Source organism: Hippoglossus hippoglossus, chromosome 7 (genome assembly GCF_009819705.1).
Source record: "Hippoglossus hippoglossus isolate fHipHip1 chromosome 7, fHipHip1.pri, whole genome shotgun sequence".
Taxonomy (NCBI): domain Eukaryota; kingdom Metazoa; phylum Chordata; class Actinopteri; order Pleuronectiformes; family Pleuronectidae; genus Hippoglossus; species Hippoglossus hippoglossus.
Window position 1 is genome coordinate 10,236,655 of NC_047157.1, and position 21,467 is coordinate 10,258,121.

Consider the following 21,467-nt stretch of genomic DNA (forward strand, 5'->3'; position numbering starts at 1 on the left):
AATACGTTTAGTTAAAAGGGTCCAGGTGCAGTAAGGAATACTAACTCTTCATATAACTGTAAAATTGGAACTTATTTCCGCTGCTACCAGATTCCCCACATTCATTGGTTTTCAGCTGGAGAAAGGGGATTTAAGGATATAGTTATTATTTTATGTGTGGCAATATAAAAACTAGTTTGTGCCTTGTGAAAAACAGAAACATGAACTTTGCAGGTGAAAATCTTGCATTATTACATCTGTAGAAACCTTTTCCTCAGGGAACATTTATGTTTGTTTTGCACGATTTGCTAAATCTAATTACCACACCATTACTGTGGCTGCACGTGACTGATTTAACACATCATTAACTATAATAATGTGAATAGATTCTAATACAGATTAACAGGTATATATCAGCGCCATGTATGTTCTGGTGATCATCATGTCTCACAGAACAGTTACTTCATGCAGGGCTGTTCGTGTTCCAACATGTGGGTGGACTTTTTCATTTTGTTTATGTCATACCACTCCCATCCGCAAGGGGGCAGACGGGACATCTGGAATTACTCATGATGAACACAAACGCGGTAATCACGGTAACTCACTGACCGGGGAACAGATCTCAGAGACGGTGACAGCGGTCCAGAAATCTCTGATTTGTCGCTGAAAGAACAGGCTGATCTGAGAACAGCTGAGTAAACACGCGCTTGGGAGGAGGACGAGCAGCGGAGAAGATCCAACATGTAGGTTCACTTTCATGGTGCTGAGACATGCACACATGTAGATTCAGTTGTGTTGTTCAATACCAGTGTTGTGGTTCTTTATGGGATTGAAATAGTTTGACTGTTGTGAGTGTACTTTGAAAGATGACAGGAAGAGGAGGAGCTAGTTAGCATGTAGCCACGTCCCTAGTTGTCTATAGTTTGACCTTGCATGGTAAAATAGAAGATGTGATTATGAACTGAATGTTACATTAACAGCTCATCTGTTCCAAGTGGCTGTTCCTCCAACTACTGGCGGTGGGAGAAACTCTTACAGCCCTGTAAAGAAGATGTAAACTGACTCCATTCAAGCAATCTGGAAGTGAAGTCTTCCATGAGTACTATGAACTGAACCCTCAACATGTATCTGCAGCACTAGTGGAGCATATTTCCTCTTTGAGCCTCAAACAGAACATGTCATTGATCGATCTGACACAAAAATACTGTGGTGTTTACAAACAATAAAAGCAACGACTCAACTTATAGACTTAATAAGGTATAAAATAAAGGTGGGCCCATATTTACAGAAGCATAATGCATTCACTTTAAATGTTTTTTTCTGAATGGCCGAGATAAATTTCTGTTTTCATGATAAAAACCTGTTTCAATGCTCTCTATGTTAAATAAGAGCTTATTTGGGGATTGAGGCATTATTCAGAAAAATGTTCTCAATTGAATGCAATCCACGTCCTACTTATTATACAGTGTGCAGAATATACAGCTCACTGTAGAGTGGTATTAATAATATATGTAATATAACATGATGTTATTTATTTAGGCATATTGTAGTTCATGTAACTGGAGGATTTCTAGGCTGTGTCCTCCTCAGTCTGACACACCACCATGCTTTTATTTTACTGCCCACCCACATCGTGTCTATTACAATAACTGTAATAGTTGGTTGAATCAGTCACTGAAGACTGATCGTTAGTTAGAAATATTTACAGGCCTGGTAATAATAATGATAAAAATGCCACTCAGTTGGGTTTTAAGATGGAATATGTACCAGAATATTTATGTTGTCCTGCACAACCAGTCATTATGTTAGCTCAAGCTACGTAGCTTACGTTGCTACAGGTTTGTCTAAATAATGGCTTCCGGCACTGGAACACTACGCCAGTGTTAAAAGGACCTGACTTCAATATATGTCTTTGCTCAGTAAAGTGTTTTAAATCCTGAAGACACGAGCACTGCGGAGAAAGTCGTCTTGATGCCCTAAAGATCCTAAAAACAGGAACGATGTCCGCTCAGGCGGAGCAGAAGCTCTTGACACGTTTAATCGTCGTTGCTCGTGATGCGCAGTCGCGCAAATTCAGCTGTTAAGAGTAAAAAGTTGCTATTTATAAATACGACGCAAACATTTCACCTCCTTCTTCGGTTCGATCATCAACGTATCAAGCAATAACTCTTCTATCGATAATAATTTGAGTTTTTTAGAAAAGTTTTAAAAAACTGTAAAGTTACAAAAGGTAGAGGCGCGGCTGTCGTCGCAATGTTCCCATCATGCATAGCGTTTGCGCAACAAATGGTGTATTTAATAAATTAGATATTTCTTCTCAAAATGCTGAGGTCTGCTCACCACAAATTATAAACTCTGTATGTTTCAGTTTATTTACGCGATGTTTCAGATGTGTCCTTCAAACCTGAACCATAACAGAGAAGGTCTAGACGGAGACACAGACTCGAGGTTCAACCCGTGTTTCAAGTATCTGCTCTTGGTTCTCTTCAGATCGCATAAATCTTTCGCCTTTTACTAAAGATTTCCGTGGAGAGGACCAACAAGAGTCTATCTCAATTTTTTGATGCCCTGTGTCATGCGGGGCTTCCTCTACTTGTTCAATATAAAGCCAGTTGATTAGAATGAATAAAATTGAGAAGTGTCAGTACAGTCAGTTATCATACGTTTAAGTAAAAAGTTCAGTGTATTAAGAAATAGCAACTCTTCATATAACTGTAAAATTGGAACTTATTTTTACTCTGTGAGCCTCAAATTGTTTTTCACATGAAACTGTGGGACAAGGTTATTGATCAATCTGACACCAAAATATTGAGGTGGTAACAAACAATAAAAGTAAAGACTCAACCACATGAAGTATAAAATAATAAAATGAAGGTAGGCCCATATTTACAGAAGCATGATGCATTCACTTGAAAACAAAATTCAGTTTTTCTGGATTAACGAGATACATTTCTCAATTAAATGTGCCAATGCTCTCTATGTTAAATAAGAGCTTATTTGGGGATCGAGGCATTATCCAGAAAAACAGCATTGTTTTCTCAATTGAATGCAACACGCTTCCTACTTATAATGTGCAGAATATACAGCTCACTGTAGAGTGATATTAATAATACATGTAATATAACATGATGTTATTTATTTAGGCATATTGTAGTTCATGTAACTGGAGGATTTCTAGGCTGTGTCCTCCTCAGTCTGACACACCACCATGCTTTTATTTTACTGCCCACCCACATCGTGTCTATTACAATAAGTGTAATGTTTTGTTGAATCACTGAAGACTGATCGTTAATTAGAAATATTTACAGGCCTGGTAATAATAATGATAAAAATACCACTCAGTTGGGTTTTAAGTTGGAATATGTACCAGAATATTTATGTTGTCCTGCACAACCAGTCATTATGTTAGTTTCAAAAAGTAGAGGAGCGGCCGCCGTCGCCATGTTCCCATCATGCATAGCGTTTGCGCAACGAATGGTGTATTTAATAAATTAGATATTTCTACTCAAAATGCTGAGGTCTGCTCACCACATAATATAAACTCTGTATGTTTCAGTTTATTTACGCGATGTTTCAGATGTGTCCTTCAAACTTGAACCATAACAGAGAAGGTCTAGACGGAGACACAGACTCGAGATTCCACCCGTGTTTCAAGTATCTGCTCTTGGTTCTCTTCAGATCGCATAAATCTTTCGCCTTTTACTAAAGATTTCCGTGGGGAGGACCAATAAGAGTCTATCTCAATTTTTTGATGCCCTGCTTCATGCGGGGCTTCCTCTACTTGTTCAATATAAAGCCACCTGATTAGAACACAAGTGGAAACTATCAATACATTGAGTTATCATACGTATAAGTAATAGTTCCACGTGTATGAAGAAATACTGAACTTATTTCCGCTGCTACCAGATATTGTCATCTGCCTCCAGATCAGCCAACAGCAAAATCCCATCGCAACCACTGGGTTTGAACCAGTAGATCGCTTGTAAAGAACTTTCAACTGCATTTGATTTCTTGTATGTAAATAAAGTTTTGATTCACAGAGGACAGGTGCTGTCCGCTCTAAGTGTATAATTATACCTCTACTCTTTGCAATAAAGTGTCAAGGCTACTAAAGCCCCACATTATTATTATTGTTATTATTTTATGTGTGGCAATAAAAAAAAATTGTTTGTGCCTTGTGAAAAACAGAAGCATGAACTTTGCAGGTGAAAATCTTGCATTATTACATCTGTACTAACCTTTTCCTCAGGGAACATTTATGTTTGTTTTGCAGGATTTGCAAAATCTAATTACCACAGCATACTGTCATTACTGTGGCTGCACGTGACTGATTTAACACATCATTAAATATAATAATGTGAATAGATTCTAATGCAGATTAACAGGTATATATAAGCGCCATGTATGTTCTGGTGATCATCATGTCTCACAGAACAGTTACTTCATGCAGGGCTGTTCGTGTTCCAACATGTGGGTGGACTTTTTCATTTTGTTTATGTCATACCACTCCCATCCGCAAGGGGGCAGACGGGACATCTGGAATTACTCATGATGAACACAAACGTTTCCTGTCCGGGAGGAGGCGGTGATCTCGGTAACTCACTGACCGGGGAACAGATCTCAGAGACGGTGACAGCGGTCCAGAAATCTCTGATTTGTCGCTGAAAGAACAGACTGATCTGAGAACAGCTGAGTAAACACGCGCTTGGGAGGAGGACGAGCAGCGGAGAAGATCCAACATGTAGGTTCACTTTCATGGTGCTGAGACATGCACACATGTAGATTCAGTTGTGTTGTTCAATACCAGTGTTGTGGTTCTTTATGGGATTGAAATAGTTTGACTGTTGTGAGTGTACTTTTAAAGATGACAGGAAGAGGAGGAGCTAGTTAGCATGTAGCCACGTCCCTAGTTGTCTATAGTTTGACCTTACATGGTAAAATAGAAGATGTGATTATGAACTGAATGTTACATTAACAGCTCATCTGTTCCAAGTGGCTGTTCCTCCAACTAACAGCGGTGGGAGAAACTCTTACAGCCCTGTAAAGAAGATGTAAACTGACTCCATTCAAGCAATCTGGAAGTGAAGTCTTCCATGAGTACTATGAACTGAACCCTCAACCCATGTATCTGCAGCACTAGTGGAGCATATTTCCTCTTTGAGCCTCAAACAGAACATGTCATTGATCGATCTGACACAAAAATACTGTGGTGTTTACAAACAATAAAAGCAAGGACTCAACTTATAGACTTAATAAGGTATAAAATAAAGGTGGGCCCATATTTACAGAAGCATAATGCATTCACTTTAAATGTTTTTTTCTGAATGGCCGAGATCAATTTCTGTTTTCATGATAAAAACCTGTTTCAATGCTCTCTATGTTAAATAAGAGCTTATTTGGGGATTGAGGCATTATTCAGAAAAATGTTCTCAATTGAATGCAATCCACGTCCTACTTATTATACAGTGTGCAGAATATACAGCTCACTGTAGAGTGGTATTAATAATATATGTAATATAACATGATGTTATTTATTTAGGCATATTGTAGTTCATGTAACTGGAGGATTTCTAGGCTGTGTCCTCCTCAGTCTGACACACCACCATGCTTTTATTTTACTGCCCACCCACATCGTGTCTATTACAATAACTGTAATAGTTGGTTGAATCAGTCACTGAAGACTGATCGTTAGTTAGAAATATTTACAGGCCTGGTAATAATAATGATAAAAATACCACTCAGTTGGGTTTTAAGATGGAATATGGACCCGAATATTTATGTTGTCCTGCACAACCAGTCATTATGTTAGCTCAAGCTACGTAGTTTACATTGCTACAGGTTGGCTAAATAATGGCTTCCGCCACTGGAACACTACGCCAGTGTTAAAAAGACCTGACTTCAATATATGTCTTTGCTCAGTAAAGTGTTTTAAATCCTGAAGACACGAGCACTGCGTAGAAAATCGTCTTGATGCCCTAAAGATCCTAAAAACAGGAACGATGTCCGCTCAGGCGGAGCAGAAGCTCTTGACACGTTTAATCGTCGTTGCTCGTGATGCGCAGTCGCGCAAATTCAGCTGTTAAGAGTAAAAAGTTGCTATTTATAAATACGACGCAAACATTTCACCTCCTTCTTCGGTTCGATCATCAACGTATCAAGCCATAACTCTTCTATCGATAATAATTTGAGTTTTTTAGAAAAGTTAAAAAAAGGTAAAGTTACAAAAGGTAGAGGCGCGGCTGTCGTCGCAATGTTCCCATCATGCATAGCGTTTGCGCAACAAATGGTGTATTTAATAAATTATATATTTCTACTCAAAATGCTGAGGTCTGCTCACCACATAATATAAACTGTATGTTTCAGTTTATTTACGCGATGTTTCAGATGTGTCCTTCAAACTTGAACCATAACAGAGGAGGTCTAGACGGAGACACAGACTCGAGATTCAACCCGTGTTTCAAGTATCTGCTCTTGGTTCTCTTCAGATCGCATAAATCTTTCGCCTTTTACTAAAGATTTCCGTGGAGAGGACCAATAAGAGTCTATCTCAATTTTTTGATGCCCTGTGTTATGCGGGGCTTCCTCTACTTGTTTAATATAAAGCCACTTGATTAGAATAAGTACAATTTAAAAATTGTCAATACAGTCAGTTATCATACGTTTAAGTAAATAGTTCAAAGTGGATTAAGAAATAGTAACTCTTCATATAACTGTAAAATTGGAACTTATTTCCTCTGTGAGCCTCAAACTGTTTTTCACATGAAACTGTGGGACAAGGTTATTGATCAATCTGACACCAAAATACAGAGGTGGTAACAAACAATAAAAGTAAAGACTCAACCACATGAAGTATAAAATAATAAAATGAAGGTAGGCCCATATTTACAGAAGCATGATGCATTCACTTGAAAACAAAGTGCTGTTTTTCTGGATTAACGAAATACATTTCTCAATTAAGTGTTTCAATGCTCTCTATGTTAAATAAGAGCTTTATTTGGGGATCTAGGCATTATCTAGAAAAACAGAGCATTCTTCTCAATTGAATGCAACACGCTTCCTACTTATTATACAGTGTGCAGAATATTCAGCTCACTGTAGAGTGATATTAATATTATATGTAATATATCCCGATGTAATTTATTTAGGCATATTGTAGATCATGTAACTAGTTGGAGGACTTCTAGGCTGTGTCCTCCTCAGTCTGACACACCACCATTCTTTTATTTTACTGCCCACCCACATCGTTTTTATTACAATAACTGTAATATTTTGCTGAATCAGTCACTGAAGACTGGTCGTTAATTATAAATATTTACAGGCCTGGTAATAATAATGATAAAAATGCCACTCGGTTGGGTTTTAAGTTGGAATATGGACCAGAATATTTATGTTGTCCTGCACAACCAGTCATTATGTTAGCTCAAGCTACGTAACAGACGTTGCTGCAGGTTGTCTAAATAATGGCTTCCGCCACTGGAACACTACGCCAGTGTTAAAAGGACCTGACTTCAATATATGTCTTTGCTCAGTAAAGTGTTTTAAATCCTGAAGACACGAGCACTGCGGAGAAAGTCGGCTTGATGCCCTAAAGATCCTAAAGACAGGAACGATGTCCGCTCAGGCGGAGCAGAAGACGATTGTCATCTTGACACGTTTAATCTTCGGAGCTCGTAATGCCCAGTCGCACAACTTCAGCTGTTAAGACTAAAAAATAGCTATTTATAAATACGACGAAAACATTTCACCTCCTGGTTTGGTTCGACCATCAACGTATCAAGCCATAACACTTCTATAGATAATAATTTGAGTTTTCTAGACAAGTTAAAGAAACGGTAAAGTTACAAAAGGTAGAGGCGCGGCTGTCGTCGCAATTTTCCCATCATGCATAGCGTTTGCTCAACAAATTGTGTATTTAATGAATTAGATATTTCTTCTCAAAATGCTGAGGTCTGCTCACCACATAATATAAACTCTGTATGTTTCAGTTCATTTACGCGATGTTTCAGATGTGTCCTTCAAACTTGAACCATAACAGAGGAGGTTTAGACGGAGACACAGACTCGAGATTCAACCCGTGTTTCAAGTATCTGCTCTTGGTTCTCTTCAGATCGCATAAATCTTTCGCCTTTTACTAAAGATTTCCGTGGAGAGGACCAATAAGAGTCTATCTCAATTTTTTGATGCCCTGTGTCATGCGGGGCTTCTTGTACTTGTTCAATATAAAATCACGTAGTTTCAATTGAAGTGCTGTCTGTCAGTACATACTGTTATTATACGTCTAATTTAAATGTTCCATATGTGTTAAGAAATACTTACTCATAATAACTGTAAAATTGGACCTTTCCTCTGTGAGCCTTAAACTGTTCACATGAAACTGTGGGACAACATGTCATTTATCGATCTGACACGAAAATAATGAGAAGGTATCAAATAATAAAAGTAAAGACTCAACCCCACAAGGTATAAAATAATAAAATGAAGGTAGGCCTATATTTACAGAAGCATGATGCATTCACTTGAAAACAAAGTGCTGTTTTTCTGGATTAACGAGATACATTTTTCAATTAAATGTCTCAATGCTTTCTTTGTTAAATAAGAGCTTTATTTGGGGATCGAGGCATTATCCAGAAAAACTGAGCATTTTTTCTCAGCTGAATGCAACACGCTTCCTACTTATTATACAATGTGCAGAATATAGAGCTCACTTTAGAGTGGTGTTAATAATATATGTAATATAACATGATGTAATTTATTTAGGCATATTGTAGATCATGTAAATAGATGGGGAATTTCTAGGCTGTGTCCTCCTCAGTCTGACACATATTTTGTTGAATCAGTCACTGATGACTGATCGTTTATTACAATCCTGAAGACACGAACACTGCGTAGAAAGTCGGCTTGATGCCCAAAGGATCCTAAAAACAGGAACGATGTCCGCTCAGGGTGAATACAAGACGATTGTCCTCTTGACACGTTTAATCTTCGGAGCTCGTGATGCGCAGTCGCACAACTTTAGCTGTAAAGAGTAAAAATGAGCTATTTATAAATACGACGCAAACATGTCACCTCCTGGTTTGGTTCGATCTTTAACTTATCAAGCAATAACTCGTCTATCGATACGAATTTGAGTTTTCTAGAAAAGGTAAAGAAACGGTTAAGTTTCAAAAACTATAGGAGCGATCTCAGTCGCCATGTTCCCATAATGCATAGCGTTTGTGCAACAAACGGTGTATTTAATGAATTATACATTTCTACCAGATTTCTACTCAAAATGCTGAGGTCTGCTCACCACATAATATAAACTCTGTATGTTTCAGTTTATTTCCGCGATGTTTCAGATGTGTCCTTCAAACTTGCACCATAACAGAGAAGGTCTAGACGGAGACACAGACTCGAGATTCCACCCGCGTTTCAAGTATCTGCTCTTGGTTCTCTTCAGATCGCATAAATCTTTCGCCTTTTACTAAAGATTTCCGTGGGGAGGACCAAAAAGAGTCTATCTCAATTTTTTGATGCCCTGTGTCATGCGGGGCTTCCTCTACTTGTTTAATATAAATCCACTTGATTTGAATGAGATTGTGTATTAGTGGAAACCATCAATACATTATGTTATTATACACTTAAATCAAACGTTTCACTTGTATGAAGACGTACTTACTCATCATAACTGTAAAATTGGAACTTATTTCATCTTTGGTCCTCAAACTGTTTTTCACATGAAACTGTGGGAGAACATGTGATTGATTGATATGACACAAAAATACTGAGGTGGTAACAAACAATAAAAGTAAAGACTAAACCCCATAAACTATAAAATAATAAAATGAAGGTAGGCCCATATTTACAGAAGCATGATGCATTCACTTGAAAACAAAGTGCTGTTTTTCTGGATTAACGAGATACATTTCTCAATTAAATGTTTCAATGCTCTCTATGTTAAATAAGAGCTTTATTTTAGGATCTAGGCATTATCCAGAAAAACTGAGCATTTTTTCTCAATTGAAGGCAACACACTTCCTACTTATTATACAATGTGCAGAATATACAGCTCACTGTAGAGTGGTATTAATATTATATGTAATATAACATGATTTAATTTATTTAGACATATTGTACTTCATGTAACTAGAAGATTTCTAGGCTGTGTCCTCCTCAGTCTGACACACCACCATGCTTTTATTTTACTACCCACCTACATCGTTTTTATTACAATAACTGTAATAGTTGGTTGAATCACTGATGACTGATCGTTTATCAGAATCATGAAGACACGAGCACTGCGTAGAAAATCAGCTTGATGCCCAAAAATTCCTAAAACAACAAAGATGTCCTCTCAGGCGGAGCAGAAGACGATTGTCCTCTTGGCACGTTTAATCTTCGGAGCTCGTAATGCACAGTCGCACAACCTTAGATGTAAAGAGTAAAAATTAGATATTTATAAATACGACGGAAACATTTCACCTCCTTCTTCGGTTCGATCTTGAACGTATCAAGCCATAACTCTTCTATCGATAATAATTTTAGTTTTCTAGAAAAGTTAAAGAAACGGTAAAGTTTCAAAAAGTAGAGGCGTGGCTGTCGTCGCCATGTTCCCATCATGCATAGCGTTTGTAAAACAAAAGTTGTATTAAATAAAATGTATATTTCTACTCAAAATGCTGAGGTCTGCTCACCACATAATATAAACTCTGTATGTTTCAGTTTATTTCCGCGATGTTTCAGATGTGTCCTTCAAACTTGAACCATAACAGAGAAGGTCTAGACGGAGACACAGACTCGAGATTCAACCCGTGTTCAAGTATCTGCTCTTGGTTCTCTTCAGATCGCATAAATCTTTCGCCTTTTACTAAAGATTTCCGTGGAGAGGACCAATAAGAGTCTAACTCAATTTTTTGATGCCCTGTGTCATGCGGGGCTTACTCTACTTGTTCAATATAAAACCACTTGATTATAATTGAAGGGAACACTGTCAATACTCTCTGTTTTAATACATCTAATTTTAATGTTCCACGTGCATTAAGAAATACAGACTCATCATGTAACTGTAAAATTGAAATTTATTTCGTCCTTGATCCTTAAACTGTTCTTCACATGAAACCGTGGCACAACATATTATTTATAGATCTGACACAAAAATAATGAGGAGGTAACAAACAATAAAAGCAGAGACTCAACCTCATAAGGTATAAAATAATAAAATACAGGTTGGCCCATATTTACAGAAGCATGATGCATTCACTTGAAAACAAAGTGCAGTTGTTCTGGATTAACGAAATACATTTCTCAATTAAATGTTTCAATGCTCTCTATGTTAAATAAGAGCTTTTTTGGGGATCGAGGCATCATCCAGAAAAATTGAGCATTTTTTCTCAGCTGAATGCAACACGCTTCCTACTTATTATACAGTGTGCAGAATATTCAGCTCACTGTAGAGTGGTATTAATATTATATGTAATATAACATGATGTAATTTATTTAGGCATATTGTAGATCATGTAACTAGTTGGAGGATTTCTAGGCTGTGTCTTCCTCAGTCTGACACACCACCGTGCTTTTATTTTACTGCCCACCCACATCGTTTTTATTACAATAACTGTAATATTTTGTTGAATCACTGAAGACTGATCGTTAATTAGAATCCTGGAGACACGAGCACTGCGTAGAAAATCAGCTTGATGCCCAAACGATCCTAAAAACAGGAAAGATGTCCGCCCAGGCTGAACAAGAGACGATTGTCCTCTTGACACCTTTAATCTTCGGAGCTCGTGATGCGCAGTCGCACAACTTTAGCTGTTAAGAGTAAATGTTTGCTATTTATAAATACGACGCAAACATTTCACCTCCTGGTTTGGTTCGATCATCAACGTATCAAGCTATAACTCTTCTATCGATAAGAATTTTAGTTTTCTAGAAAAGTTAAAGAAACGGTAAAGTAGAGGCGCGGCCGTCGTCGCCATGTTCCCATAATGCATAGCGTTTGTGCAACGGTGTATTTAATAAATTATACATTTCTACCAGATTTCTACTCAAAATGCTGAGGTCTGCTCACCACATAATATAAACTCTGTATGTTTCAGTTTATTTCCGCGATGTTTCAGATGTGTCCTTCAAACTTGAACCATAACAGAGAAGGTCTAGACGGAGACACAGACTCGAGGTTCAACCCGTGTTTCAAGTATCTGCTCTTGGTTCTCTTCAGATCGCATAAATCTTTCGCCTTTTACTAAAGATTTCCGTGGGGAGGACCAAAAAGAGTCTATCTCAATTTTTTGATGCCCTGCTTCATGCGGGGCTTCCTTTACTTGTTTAATAATAAACCCAATGATCAAGTTATGACAGGATTAATGTAATTTAAAAGATATTAATGTTATTATGTAAATCCAAAAATAATCTAAATGCTTTCTTCAGAAATCTAAAATCAATATCCTTAACATTGAAATGAATGTTTCTACTATGATAAATTAGTGCAATTTAGTGAGATTTGTGTCAGCATTATCATATAAGTGTGACAAGTAAAGCATAACTGATGATTTACAAGTGAAAGGTGCCCCAATCAATGATAATTGAAGTGGGAAATACCAATACAGACTTCGTTCAGGTCTCAGTCACCATGGGAACTAGTGCACTTGAACTCTTTTTGTGCAGAACTGTCAACTTCTTATTATTTAAATTTTAAGAAAGAGTGTTACCTCTGACAGAGGTGGGGTTGAATTACAGAAGAAAAGACTGATTGGCCTATGCGGAGTGAGAGTCAGTAATATGTGTGTGGGATACCCTGAGACAAACATCAAGAAAAAGATCAAGGAAACATGAGAAAACAATCAATATGAGACATTAATTAAAAGTAAGTTTTGAGAGATAATTTAAAAACAGACAGTGTAAACAAATCATTACAATAATCTAGCCGGACAGGAATAAAAGCATGAAACACTTTGTGGAGATCATTAAAGTAAATTGACAATCTAGAAATATTTCTCAGATGAAAATAACATGACGGAGCTGGTCTTAGAGCTACAGGGCTGAGAGCAGGCAGAATGTGTGCTCAAAATACATATTTACAACTCATCCATAACCTTAATGCTTATATAAGGTGACCATGTTTTGTCGACTACGTTCCAGCTTCCCTTTCATTTTGTCAAGTAATTTACAACAATCAAGTAAGATACAACTCCCCAACTCCTTCTTCCGCTGACATGGTGCTGGGGAAGGATTTGACCACTGTCACATTTTTACAGCAATAAAAAGCAAGAATGCAGAAATTCTTTTGGTAGCAATCACCAATACTAAACAAAGATGTGGACTTGGTATCAGATCGATTATCAGACTGATTTCCAACTTCCTTCCTTCTGTGACGAGTCAAAGGCCTAAAACTATAACTTCTAAAAAAGGTGCCGATGTATTCACTACTACTGCATCAAGAGTCATTAATGACTGGTCATAAATTAGTTACCGAGGACCTTTATATTGTTTGAGTCATCTGTTGAAGGTGGCACTAAAAATACGCGATCAGTGAGAAAATGTAGGTGTTATTTCCTGATTTTAATGCTGGTGTACATCTGAAGTGTTGTTTTTTTAACGTGAGTTTAGTTATTTTAAACTTCAGTGCGATTATCAGTCAACTGCCAGTTTCCTGTTGCATCTCTCCAACATCCTTTTTACTGAATGTTGCGAGAATGTGATCTTGCGTTGAGTAGTCAGAACTACATTCATCAGCTTGTCTCTGTCGGTGAGTTGGTATTTTTTAAACTGTTGGTCTTTTCCCCTTTTTCCTCTTTTCTATCTTTTTATTATCTTTGTTTATTTATTTCTGTTTCCTTTTCTTTTTACTGAAATGCAAAATTGAATCCCTGGCTGTTGGGACCAATTTTAGATTTCATATTATTTCCTCATTGAACCTTTACCGATAAGTAGAAAACACAGAAACTCTTTAAGTTGTTTTCTTGCAGCTTTAAGATGAACTCGACTCGGCCTTTTTTAAGTTGGTGTAGCAAAGAGTTAGTGACTCCTGATTCCTTGATTCCCATCAAACTGTTCACTCAGTTTGTGCTGCACAGTGTCGACATTAGACATTCTGCTCTAGTAACATTTGATATGAGAATATGAGTTTACTCTTCTCAAGAAAGTATAGAATTCGACATTAGCAGTTGGTTAAAATTTAAATTAGCCTGAAAAATTAACAAAAATAGCATAAGGAAGAATTAGACAGAATAAGAAGCTAGTGTACTTAATGTTCACTGCGTCACAGCTCAGTCTCTGAAGAAACCATGTGGCAGAATGGGTCAGATAATAGATTCACACGGATGAGACCGAGTGAAGACGGCATCATTCTGTGGCTCCACAGTAAACGGATCTGTAGGAGACATCAGCTGAATCGCATTCTGACAACTTCAGTAAATATTCAGTAGCTGAGCGATGTAGTGAGTTAGCTTTAAAAAGAATCATGCTAGAAATGAATGTCCCTATTCATGAGTTTAGTTAATAAATCAAATGGACAATCTATATATATGTAATGTGGTTTAAACAGGTCCGCTAGCTTTAAAGGGGGGGGGGGCACTCATTCTGGGGGATGACATTCATGTACGTGCAATTGCAAAAAGTTGGAATTAGCCACTGTATATATGAGCGTTGTCTGTAGACAAAACACACCCTCTGAATTTACACAAACTACATTCAACGACCAGAATCAGCCGCGACAATGAGTGCCCTGGAAGCAGCAGACAGCCAGACACTGATGTATGTTACTTCTGTACCACTGGTGTTTCTTACTGGCTGCTGATCACACACCGGTGTGGGGTGGAGGCTGCCTGCAGCACAGTCCAGAGCCGACTCCTGGTGATCTCTCTACCCTTGAAAGGCTCACCATTGTTCATGAGGGTCTCCAGCTTTTTGTTATTTCTTTATCCTCTTTGGGTTAGCGGTAGTCTTAGCTGTCTTAGCTGCTGGAAATGCTAACACCACTATCTCACTATACCCACGATCCTTTTTCACAGTAGTGCTGCAACTGCTAACAGTAGTTGTTATGTTCTGAATCAGCAGTGGTGGTGTACGTTATCTGAAGCCACTTTTTCAGGTCGTCCTCTCATCCCACGATAGTAGAAGGAAGAGGAATGATTGCATTTTCTCATTTGAGATTTAACAGTTGATGTTCCCACATGTTTTATCTCTAAAATCAAAGAGGATTAGCGTACCATCAGCACTAAGGGATTAGCTTAAAAGTCTCTGTATTTTGTACTCAACCTTCAAGTTTAATCTTATCCATCATTTTATTCCCTTTTTTTGTACTATACACTGTCATCGAATGTATCATAGAATAAAATATAACACAAAATTATATTTATTTTTAAACTCTAGACATGATAACTACAATCATCAGTATATATCTGTGATAAATCTCACTGCAAAAGGTTGGCTATTTTGTCAAAATAAATGTTAACACATACACACTCTGTTAAAATTCACAGCCTGAGAGTCTTGTTAGAGTTTTCAGCTGTGGTTCATATTAATGAATCAGCACACACATGCATGTGCTGTGTCACAGTGCAGACTTGGACATACAGTACACGTCCCCTGTCACTTCTGCTTTTTGGTAACTGAATAATCATTTAACATATTTTTTAAATGAACGTGGACCAAAAGTGTTGTTATTCTCGCCCCTCAGACAGGACTGTGGGCTTTAGTAAAGTGTGATGGGCATTTTGTATGTTTATTTATTGACATTTCTCAGACCTAATAATAATTGATTGAATCGATCTTGCTGTTTTACTTTGGAGCTCCTCTGCACAGTGGGCTAATGTTTAGAGAAGCAGTTTTATGAGTCACATTCACCCCTGAACACCGATCCTTTGCTTTTTATCCACAGATTAAAAAATGGTTTAACAAGGCACATTCCTCCCACAACAATATCTAAAACAGAGGAGGTGAAAAGTGATGGTTTAAGTTGTATTGGGAAGTGAATGCAGAGAGGACTGAGCTCAGGAGGCAGGATGATTAAGATCTGATCCCAGTGTGTAATCAGGAGAATGAGAGTCATGTTGTTATTGTGAAATTAGTCAGGAAGACAGAGCTCATGTTGGACTTGGCTCAAAAGACCCATTGTGTCATACAGACGGTGATGTAGTCAGACTAACCGCTAAATTGAGGAAGTGCATGTTCAGAACAGTTTCTGACTTTTTGGCGCTCAGCTGCAGGAGTTGAATGAAAACTGACTTGAGTTAAACCCTGATCACCACAGGTCTGAACCCATAACATCGGCAATTTCCAAATCCCTGACCGGAGAGGAGCTGAACGCTGACCTGCCGCCCACCTCCCTATCGGACTGTCAGACACAGTATGTTGAAGAAGAGAAAGTGAAGCCAAACGCTGACTCTGAACCACCGGGGAGGATCCATGCGGTCCCGATCCACCAGCGTCCAGATCTGCTGGTTCCCTGCGCCGACCTGGTGAACTCTGAGTGGCAGAGGAGTCAGGCCGCCCGGGTTCACTCCCTCCAGAAGTCTTGTCCAGAGTTCCCCCTCTGCCTGGTTCTTCTGCAGGGCCGTGGGGAGTCAGAGCGGCTGCTGGGCCACGTCCGGCTGTCCCAGGTCGTGGGTCACGGCAGCAGCCTGTTTGTCGAGTCCGTGGTCGTGTCCAAGGCGGAGCGAGGGAAGGGCTACGGACGGACTTTGATGGATGAGACCGAGCGCTACTCGAAAGGCAGAGGGTTCGAGCGCCTGTGCCTGACCACCCACGATAAGCAGCACTTCTACAGTCACCTCGGTTACATGCTCTCAACGCCAGTGCAGAACGCAGGCGGCATGACATCGTTCGTTCCCATGGAGACGCTTCTGAGGTTCTCCAGGATACAGAGTGACGAGAGGAGCACGCAGAAACAAACACGGACAATGATGGACGCTCAAATACCACAAGTGAACAGAGACTCAGAAGGTGCTTATGTTGCAGGGTCACCTCGGCCTCCTCCTCCCACTCTTCCTCCTCCACCAACTCTTCCTCCTCCACCCCCTCCTCCACCCTCCATCCCGCCACCTCCACCCTCGATCCCACCGCCTTCCTCCATCCCCCCACCTCCACCACCTCCTCCTCCTCCTCCTCCTCTGTCTGCAGTGCTCGTAGTTCAGACCTTGAACGAGACTCCCTACAGTGACGCCAAAGGAGTTCCCATCTACTGGATGCACAAAGACATTTGATGAACACACAAACGTATAAACTTGACAGTGCCTACACCCACATTGTTGTTGTTAATTCATGAATAACGTGAGTTTGAGACTGTTTTCACATTCTTTGAATCAGAGTGTAAGACTTGGATGAACGTTGAGGATTTTGTGACATGGGAACTACATCTACTGTTAAAAGCCACTCACTGTCCCATAATGCAGCTAACACAGATCATGAGGAGGAAACTTTCATCATCAGGACACATGAGAGTGGAACTTCCAGTGAACACATCTCATTTTCACCCATCAGACTTGGACATTAAAATGTTTTTGACGTTCACACATGATGTATTTTTCAATTGAGGAGAAGGTGTAGATATCATTTTAATCATCTTTACCTGCTCAGTCGAATCATTTCGATATTTTGAAAGTTTTTCTTGAAAGAGATGGGCTCAAAAATATAATAATTGGTTTTCTCCCTGTGGGTAGTTGGTTAGCTAACTTGCACGCTGACAAATATGTTCATTGTTGAATTCAAATTAATTATTTCTATCTTGAAACGATCATTGAACTGCTGCATGCTGTGACATCCTGTGACATGTTGTTATGTTCAACTCGAAGGTTGAATGTGCCTTTTGAACTGCCAGAGATCTTAAGCCTTATTAACATTTATAAGATTTGTTATGTTATTAAACTGAGACATGGTGGTTTTTCCATGGTGTAAAATGATTGAAATAAATTTAATGAAATATTTATTTGGTGTGTGTTTATTCTTTCATTTTATTTGGGACTTTATTGCAAGGACTTTTGATCATGAAGTATAAACTCACATTGTGTTAAGATGTATTTAATTTACATCGTCAACAGTTTGTATTTGCTCAAAGTAAAGTCCCTCATCATTCGATCTGACTGGCTCATCCCTCTCTCCTGCCAGGAAGGACAAATCATCTGTTGAGCAGCCATGGTGCTGTCTCACCTCCATCGACACCTCCTCCTCCTCCTTCTTTCCCTTTCCCCCCTCCCCCTCACATCACTGCCTGGGAACTTCAGCCATGGAAATCCTCTCCCTCTCACCCCCGCCCCTGCTGTGGCTGCAGCAGGCACCATCCTGAAGGACCGGCCCTTTGTCGTGGTGTGGAACATGCCCACGTCGCACTGTCAGAAACGCTACAACGTCCACCTGAACCTGGGAGACTTTGATATTGTAGAGAACCGACAGCAGAGATTCCAGGGACAGGTGATGACACGCAGTGGGAGGTGTCACCAGTGGATGTGATACTTTCCTTATCCCTGTATAATTAGAATATATATTTATCTTAATGTAAAATTATTTGAACCTTTCTGTTATTGCATTAAAGTAATCAATGTAAAACTGGACATATCTATTTATCAAAGGTACTTTAAATGTACCTGGTTATGAACTTAATAGTGTATTTTGGAAAATGTGATTTTACAGTGTTTCTTTAAAATGTATTCTAAATGTAATCAGGCACAAGTCTATTGTTTGTTGAAAGTCCTCTACAAACAGCCTTTTATGGTCCGATCTGTCTTATTTGAACCCAATTTTAAAGGTCCAGTGTGTAGAATTTATGGGGATCCATTGAAATATAATAAGTTTTCACCAGTATACAATCACCTGAAAATAGGGGCCGTTGTGTTGTCATTAGCTTAGAAAGATTCTTCCTCACAGACTCGTCTTTAACGGAGTCCGCTGTGTTGCACCACCATGTTTCTACAGAAGCCCAGAACGGACAAACAAAGCACTGACTCGTGAGTATTTTTACATGTTGTGTGATAATCTTCTCTGGGTAAATGTTTAATCTTTCCAGAAAATGACCATCTTTTACCGTGACCGCCTGGGGGAATATCCATACCTCTCCCGAGACGGCAGGAAGGTGAACGGAGGAGTACCGCAGGAGGGCGACCTCGCCGCCCATCTTTCCCTTACGGCGATGCAGATGTCTGGCTTGCTGCAGCCAAACTTCGCAGGTTTGGCCGTTATCGACTGGGAGGAGTGGCGCCCACTGTGGGAGAGAAATTTTGGATCCAAGATGGAGTATCGGAGGCTGTCCAAGCACCTGGTGAGACAGGCGAGACCGGATTTGTCTGAAAGGGCTGTGACATCACTGGCGAGAAAAAGTTTTGAAGAGAGCGCTCAGATGTTCATGGAGGAGACATTGCGGTCGGCGGTCAGAGGTCATCCCAAGGGATTGTGGGGGTTTTATGGTTTTCCTGCCTGCTTTAATAAGCACAAGATAAAGACAGGTAGGACAAATGGTCAGTGGACTGTGAACGGCATTGTTTGTACATGTAATCACCTTGTTAAATCCTTTTCTATAGGAAGGTATTAGTATGCCACTTTTCAAATAACACGACTGTGATGAGAGGTTTTATGTTACCATTATTTAACTGCTGATAAAAAACGAAAGTTAAAGTTGAAAATACAAAGTTGAAATCTTTTCTAAGTCCTGTGTCTTTTTTGTTTCACACATGTGCCCAGATAAGAGCTACACAGGACGCTGTCACAGAGGGACGAGACAGCAGAACGAGCGTCTGTCGTGGCTCTGGAGTCAGTCCACTGCTCTCTATCCCAGCATCTACCTGCCTCAACGGCTGGCAGGGTCACAGGACGCAGCTCTCATGGTCAGGTACACAGAGATAACAAGCAGGAAGAAGTGTTATGTCATACAAACAGCCTACAGGACCTCGTGGAAGCTGGGGATAAAAAACTGTTATCGATCTTTTTATCCACACAGGTCGATAATGGAATTACTGATGGACATTTCTGTCTCTTTCACTCAGACACAGACTGCTGGAGGCTTTGAGGGTGGCATCACTGTGGCGCCACGACAACAACATCCACCACGCCACACCAGTTCTTCCCTATGCCAGACTAGCATTCACACACACGCTCAACTTTCTCAATGAGGTACGAGCTTGTTACAACTCATGAACACTTTGACTTTATTCACATTTGAATAAAGTGAGTACAGGTAACGATTCTCCAAATCCATGAATCATATTTTCAAACTTTTACCAAGGGGATGGTCACTCAATCTCAATAATTGGACCAAAATAGTCACATGACACATGCAGTTCGAAGAAATCTAAAAAACCCATCTTTAAAAAGAATACTAATAATTTCCAACTTGAACAAATGAAATGTAAGTTAATGGTTCACCTGTTTTATTGTGTGAATTTTGGAATGGAAAAATTTGTTTTGTTACAGTTGCACCAACAGTGGAAGTGGCTCTTTCCTCCTGTATCTAGGCACAAGATTGTGGACGCGCATATCACAGTTTTCATCTTTGTTTCGAAACGTTATCAACGTTAATGGTCATTTGAGTCAGTATGTGGCACAATTGTGTGTGTGTGTGTGTGTGTGTGTGTGTGTGTGTGTGTGTGTGTGTGTGTGTGTGTGTGTGTGTGTGTAGACAGACCTGGAGCATACACTTGGGGAGAGTGCCTCACTGGGAGCTGCTGGAGTGGTGCTGTGGGGAGAGCGGAAATTTGCCAAATCCAAGGTTTGTGCAGTGATGTGAGGGAGAAATGGTTGTTTCTGTGTGATTGTATCACTGCATGTATCTGTGTGTAACCCCTCTCCCCTTCACCCACCCTCCAGGAGCAGTGCATCTTTCTCAGAGACTACATCCACGCCGTCTTGGGTCCGTTTGTGCGATCACTGAGGTCTGACACCCACCGCTGCAGCCTTCAGCTTTGTCACGGCAACGGGCGCTGCACCAGGCGACACCCCAACTCCGGTCACATGGTTTCTTCGGGTCAAGCTGTGCTCTCCGACCCTCATGACTCCTCCAGCGTCAAAGCTTTTCATCGCCACTTCATGTGTCAGTGTTTCCCAGGCTGGACAGGGCAGGAGTGTGGAGAGATGATGAAGGATGACCACAGGCCAAAGAACGGACAGAAGTAACACAAACCTTTCGGTCAAAGTGTTGTCAGTCTGTGTTCATGAGAGAACAGGGACATGTCAGTTTCTAATTGGAATATAAAATAAATAAATACTTTGTGAATTTGGTTTTATTTAGCTTTTTCTTTTTAAACAACGTGGAAATCACATAAAACTAAATTTTACAAACGCTTGCATGAACATCTCATTATTTGTTGATTTTATTTTATTACTGTAATGACAGATTCTGACATCATTGGTTCATTCTCCTCCATTTTCTCTTCACTCGTAGTGTTACTTACAGAAGCATTTTCTAACTTTGTTCATTATTAGATTTTATTTTATCTGCAGAGAACAGAGATTCGTTCAGGAGATATAATCTCAGTGAAAGTCTTTACTTTATGACATGGTTACACACAATTCATAAACTCATT

General features: G+C 39.5%; 2 protein-coding genes and 7 non-coding genes across 9 annotated transcripts; all 9 read left to right on the forward strand.

Moving 5' to 3' along the window:
- Nucleotides 1-575: 575 nt before the first annotated feature.
- Nucleotides 576-17,205, forward strand: LOC117764193 (N-alpha-acetyltransferase 80). The gene is made up of 2 exons (XM_034589773.1): nucleotides 576-722; nucleotides 16,211-17,205. Coding segments are annotated over exons 1-2 (954 nt in total). The 5' UTR covers nucleotides 576-720; the 3' UTR covers nucleotides 17,163-17,205.
- On the forward strand, nucleotides 2,451-2,564 carry LOC117765456. Its single transcript, XR_004614605.1, has one exon. It is a non-coding gene; the product is annotated as a U5 spliceosomal RNA (small nuclear RNA).
- On the forward strand, nucleotides 3,639-3,752 carry LOC117765425. Its single transcript, XR_004614574.1, has one exon. It is a non-coding gene; the product is annotated as a U5 spliceosomal RNA (small nuclear RNA).
- Nucleotides 4,540-21,149, forward strand: hyal3 (hyaluronidase 3). The gene is made up of 7 exons (XM_034589767.1): nucleotides 4,540-4,720; nucleotides 18,064-18,366; nucleotides 18,959-19,394; nucleotides 19,630-19,777; nucleotides 19,932-20,058; nucleotides 20,564-20,653; nucleotides 20,752-21,149. Exons 2-7 carry the CDS (start codon nucleotides 18,091-18,093, stop codon nucleotides 21,055-21,057), a joined length of 1,383 nt encoding a protein of 460 aa, XP_034445658.1. The 5' UTR covers nucleotides 4,540-4,720; nucleotides 18,064-18,090; the 3' UTR covers nucleotides 21,058-21,149.
- Nucleotides 6,446-6,559, forward strand: LOC117765424. The gene has a single exon (XR_004614573.1). It is a non-coding gene; the product is annotated as a U5 spliceosomal RNA (small nuclear RNA).
- Nucleotides 8,068-8,181, forward strand: LOC117765455. Its single transcript, XR_004614604.1, has one exon. It is a non-coding gene; the product is annotated as a U5 spliceosomal RNA (small nuclear RNA).
- Nucleotides 9,400-9,513, forward strand: LOC117765429. Its single transcript, XR_004614578.1, has one exon. It is a non-coding gene; the product is annotated as a U5 spliceosomal RNA (small nuclear RNA).
- On the forward strand, nucleotides 10,783-10,896 carry LOC117765446. The gene has a single exon (XR_004614595.1). It is a non-coding gene; the product is annotated as a U5 spliceosomal RNA (small nuclear RNA).
- Nucleotides 12,160-12,273, forward strand: LOC117765426. Its single transcript, XR_004614575.1, has one exon. It is a non-coding gene; the product is annotated as a U5 spliceosomal RNA (small nuclear RNA).
- Nucleotides 21,150-21,467: the final 318 nt, after the last annotated feature.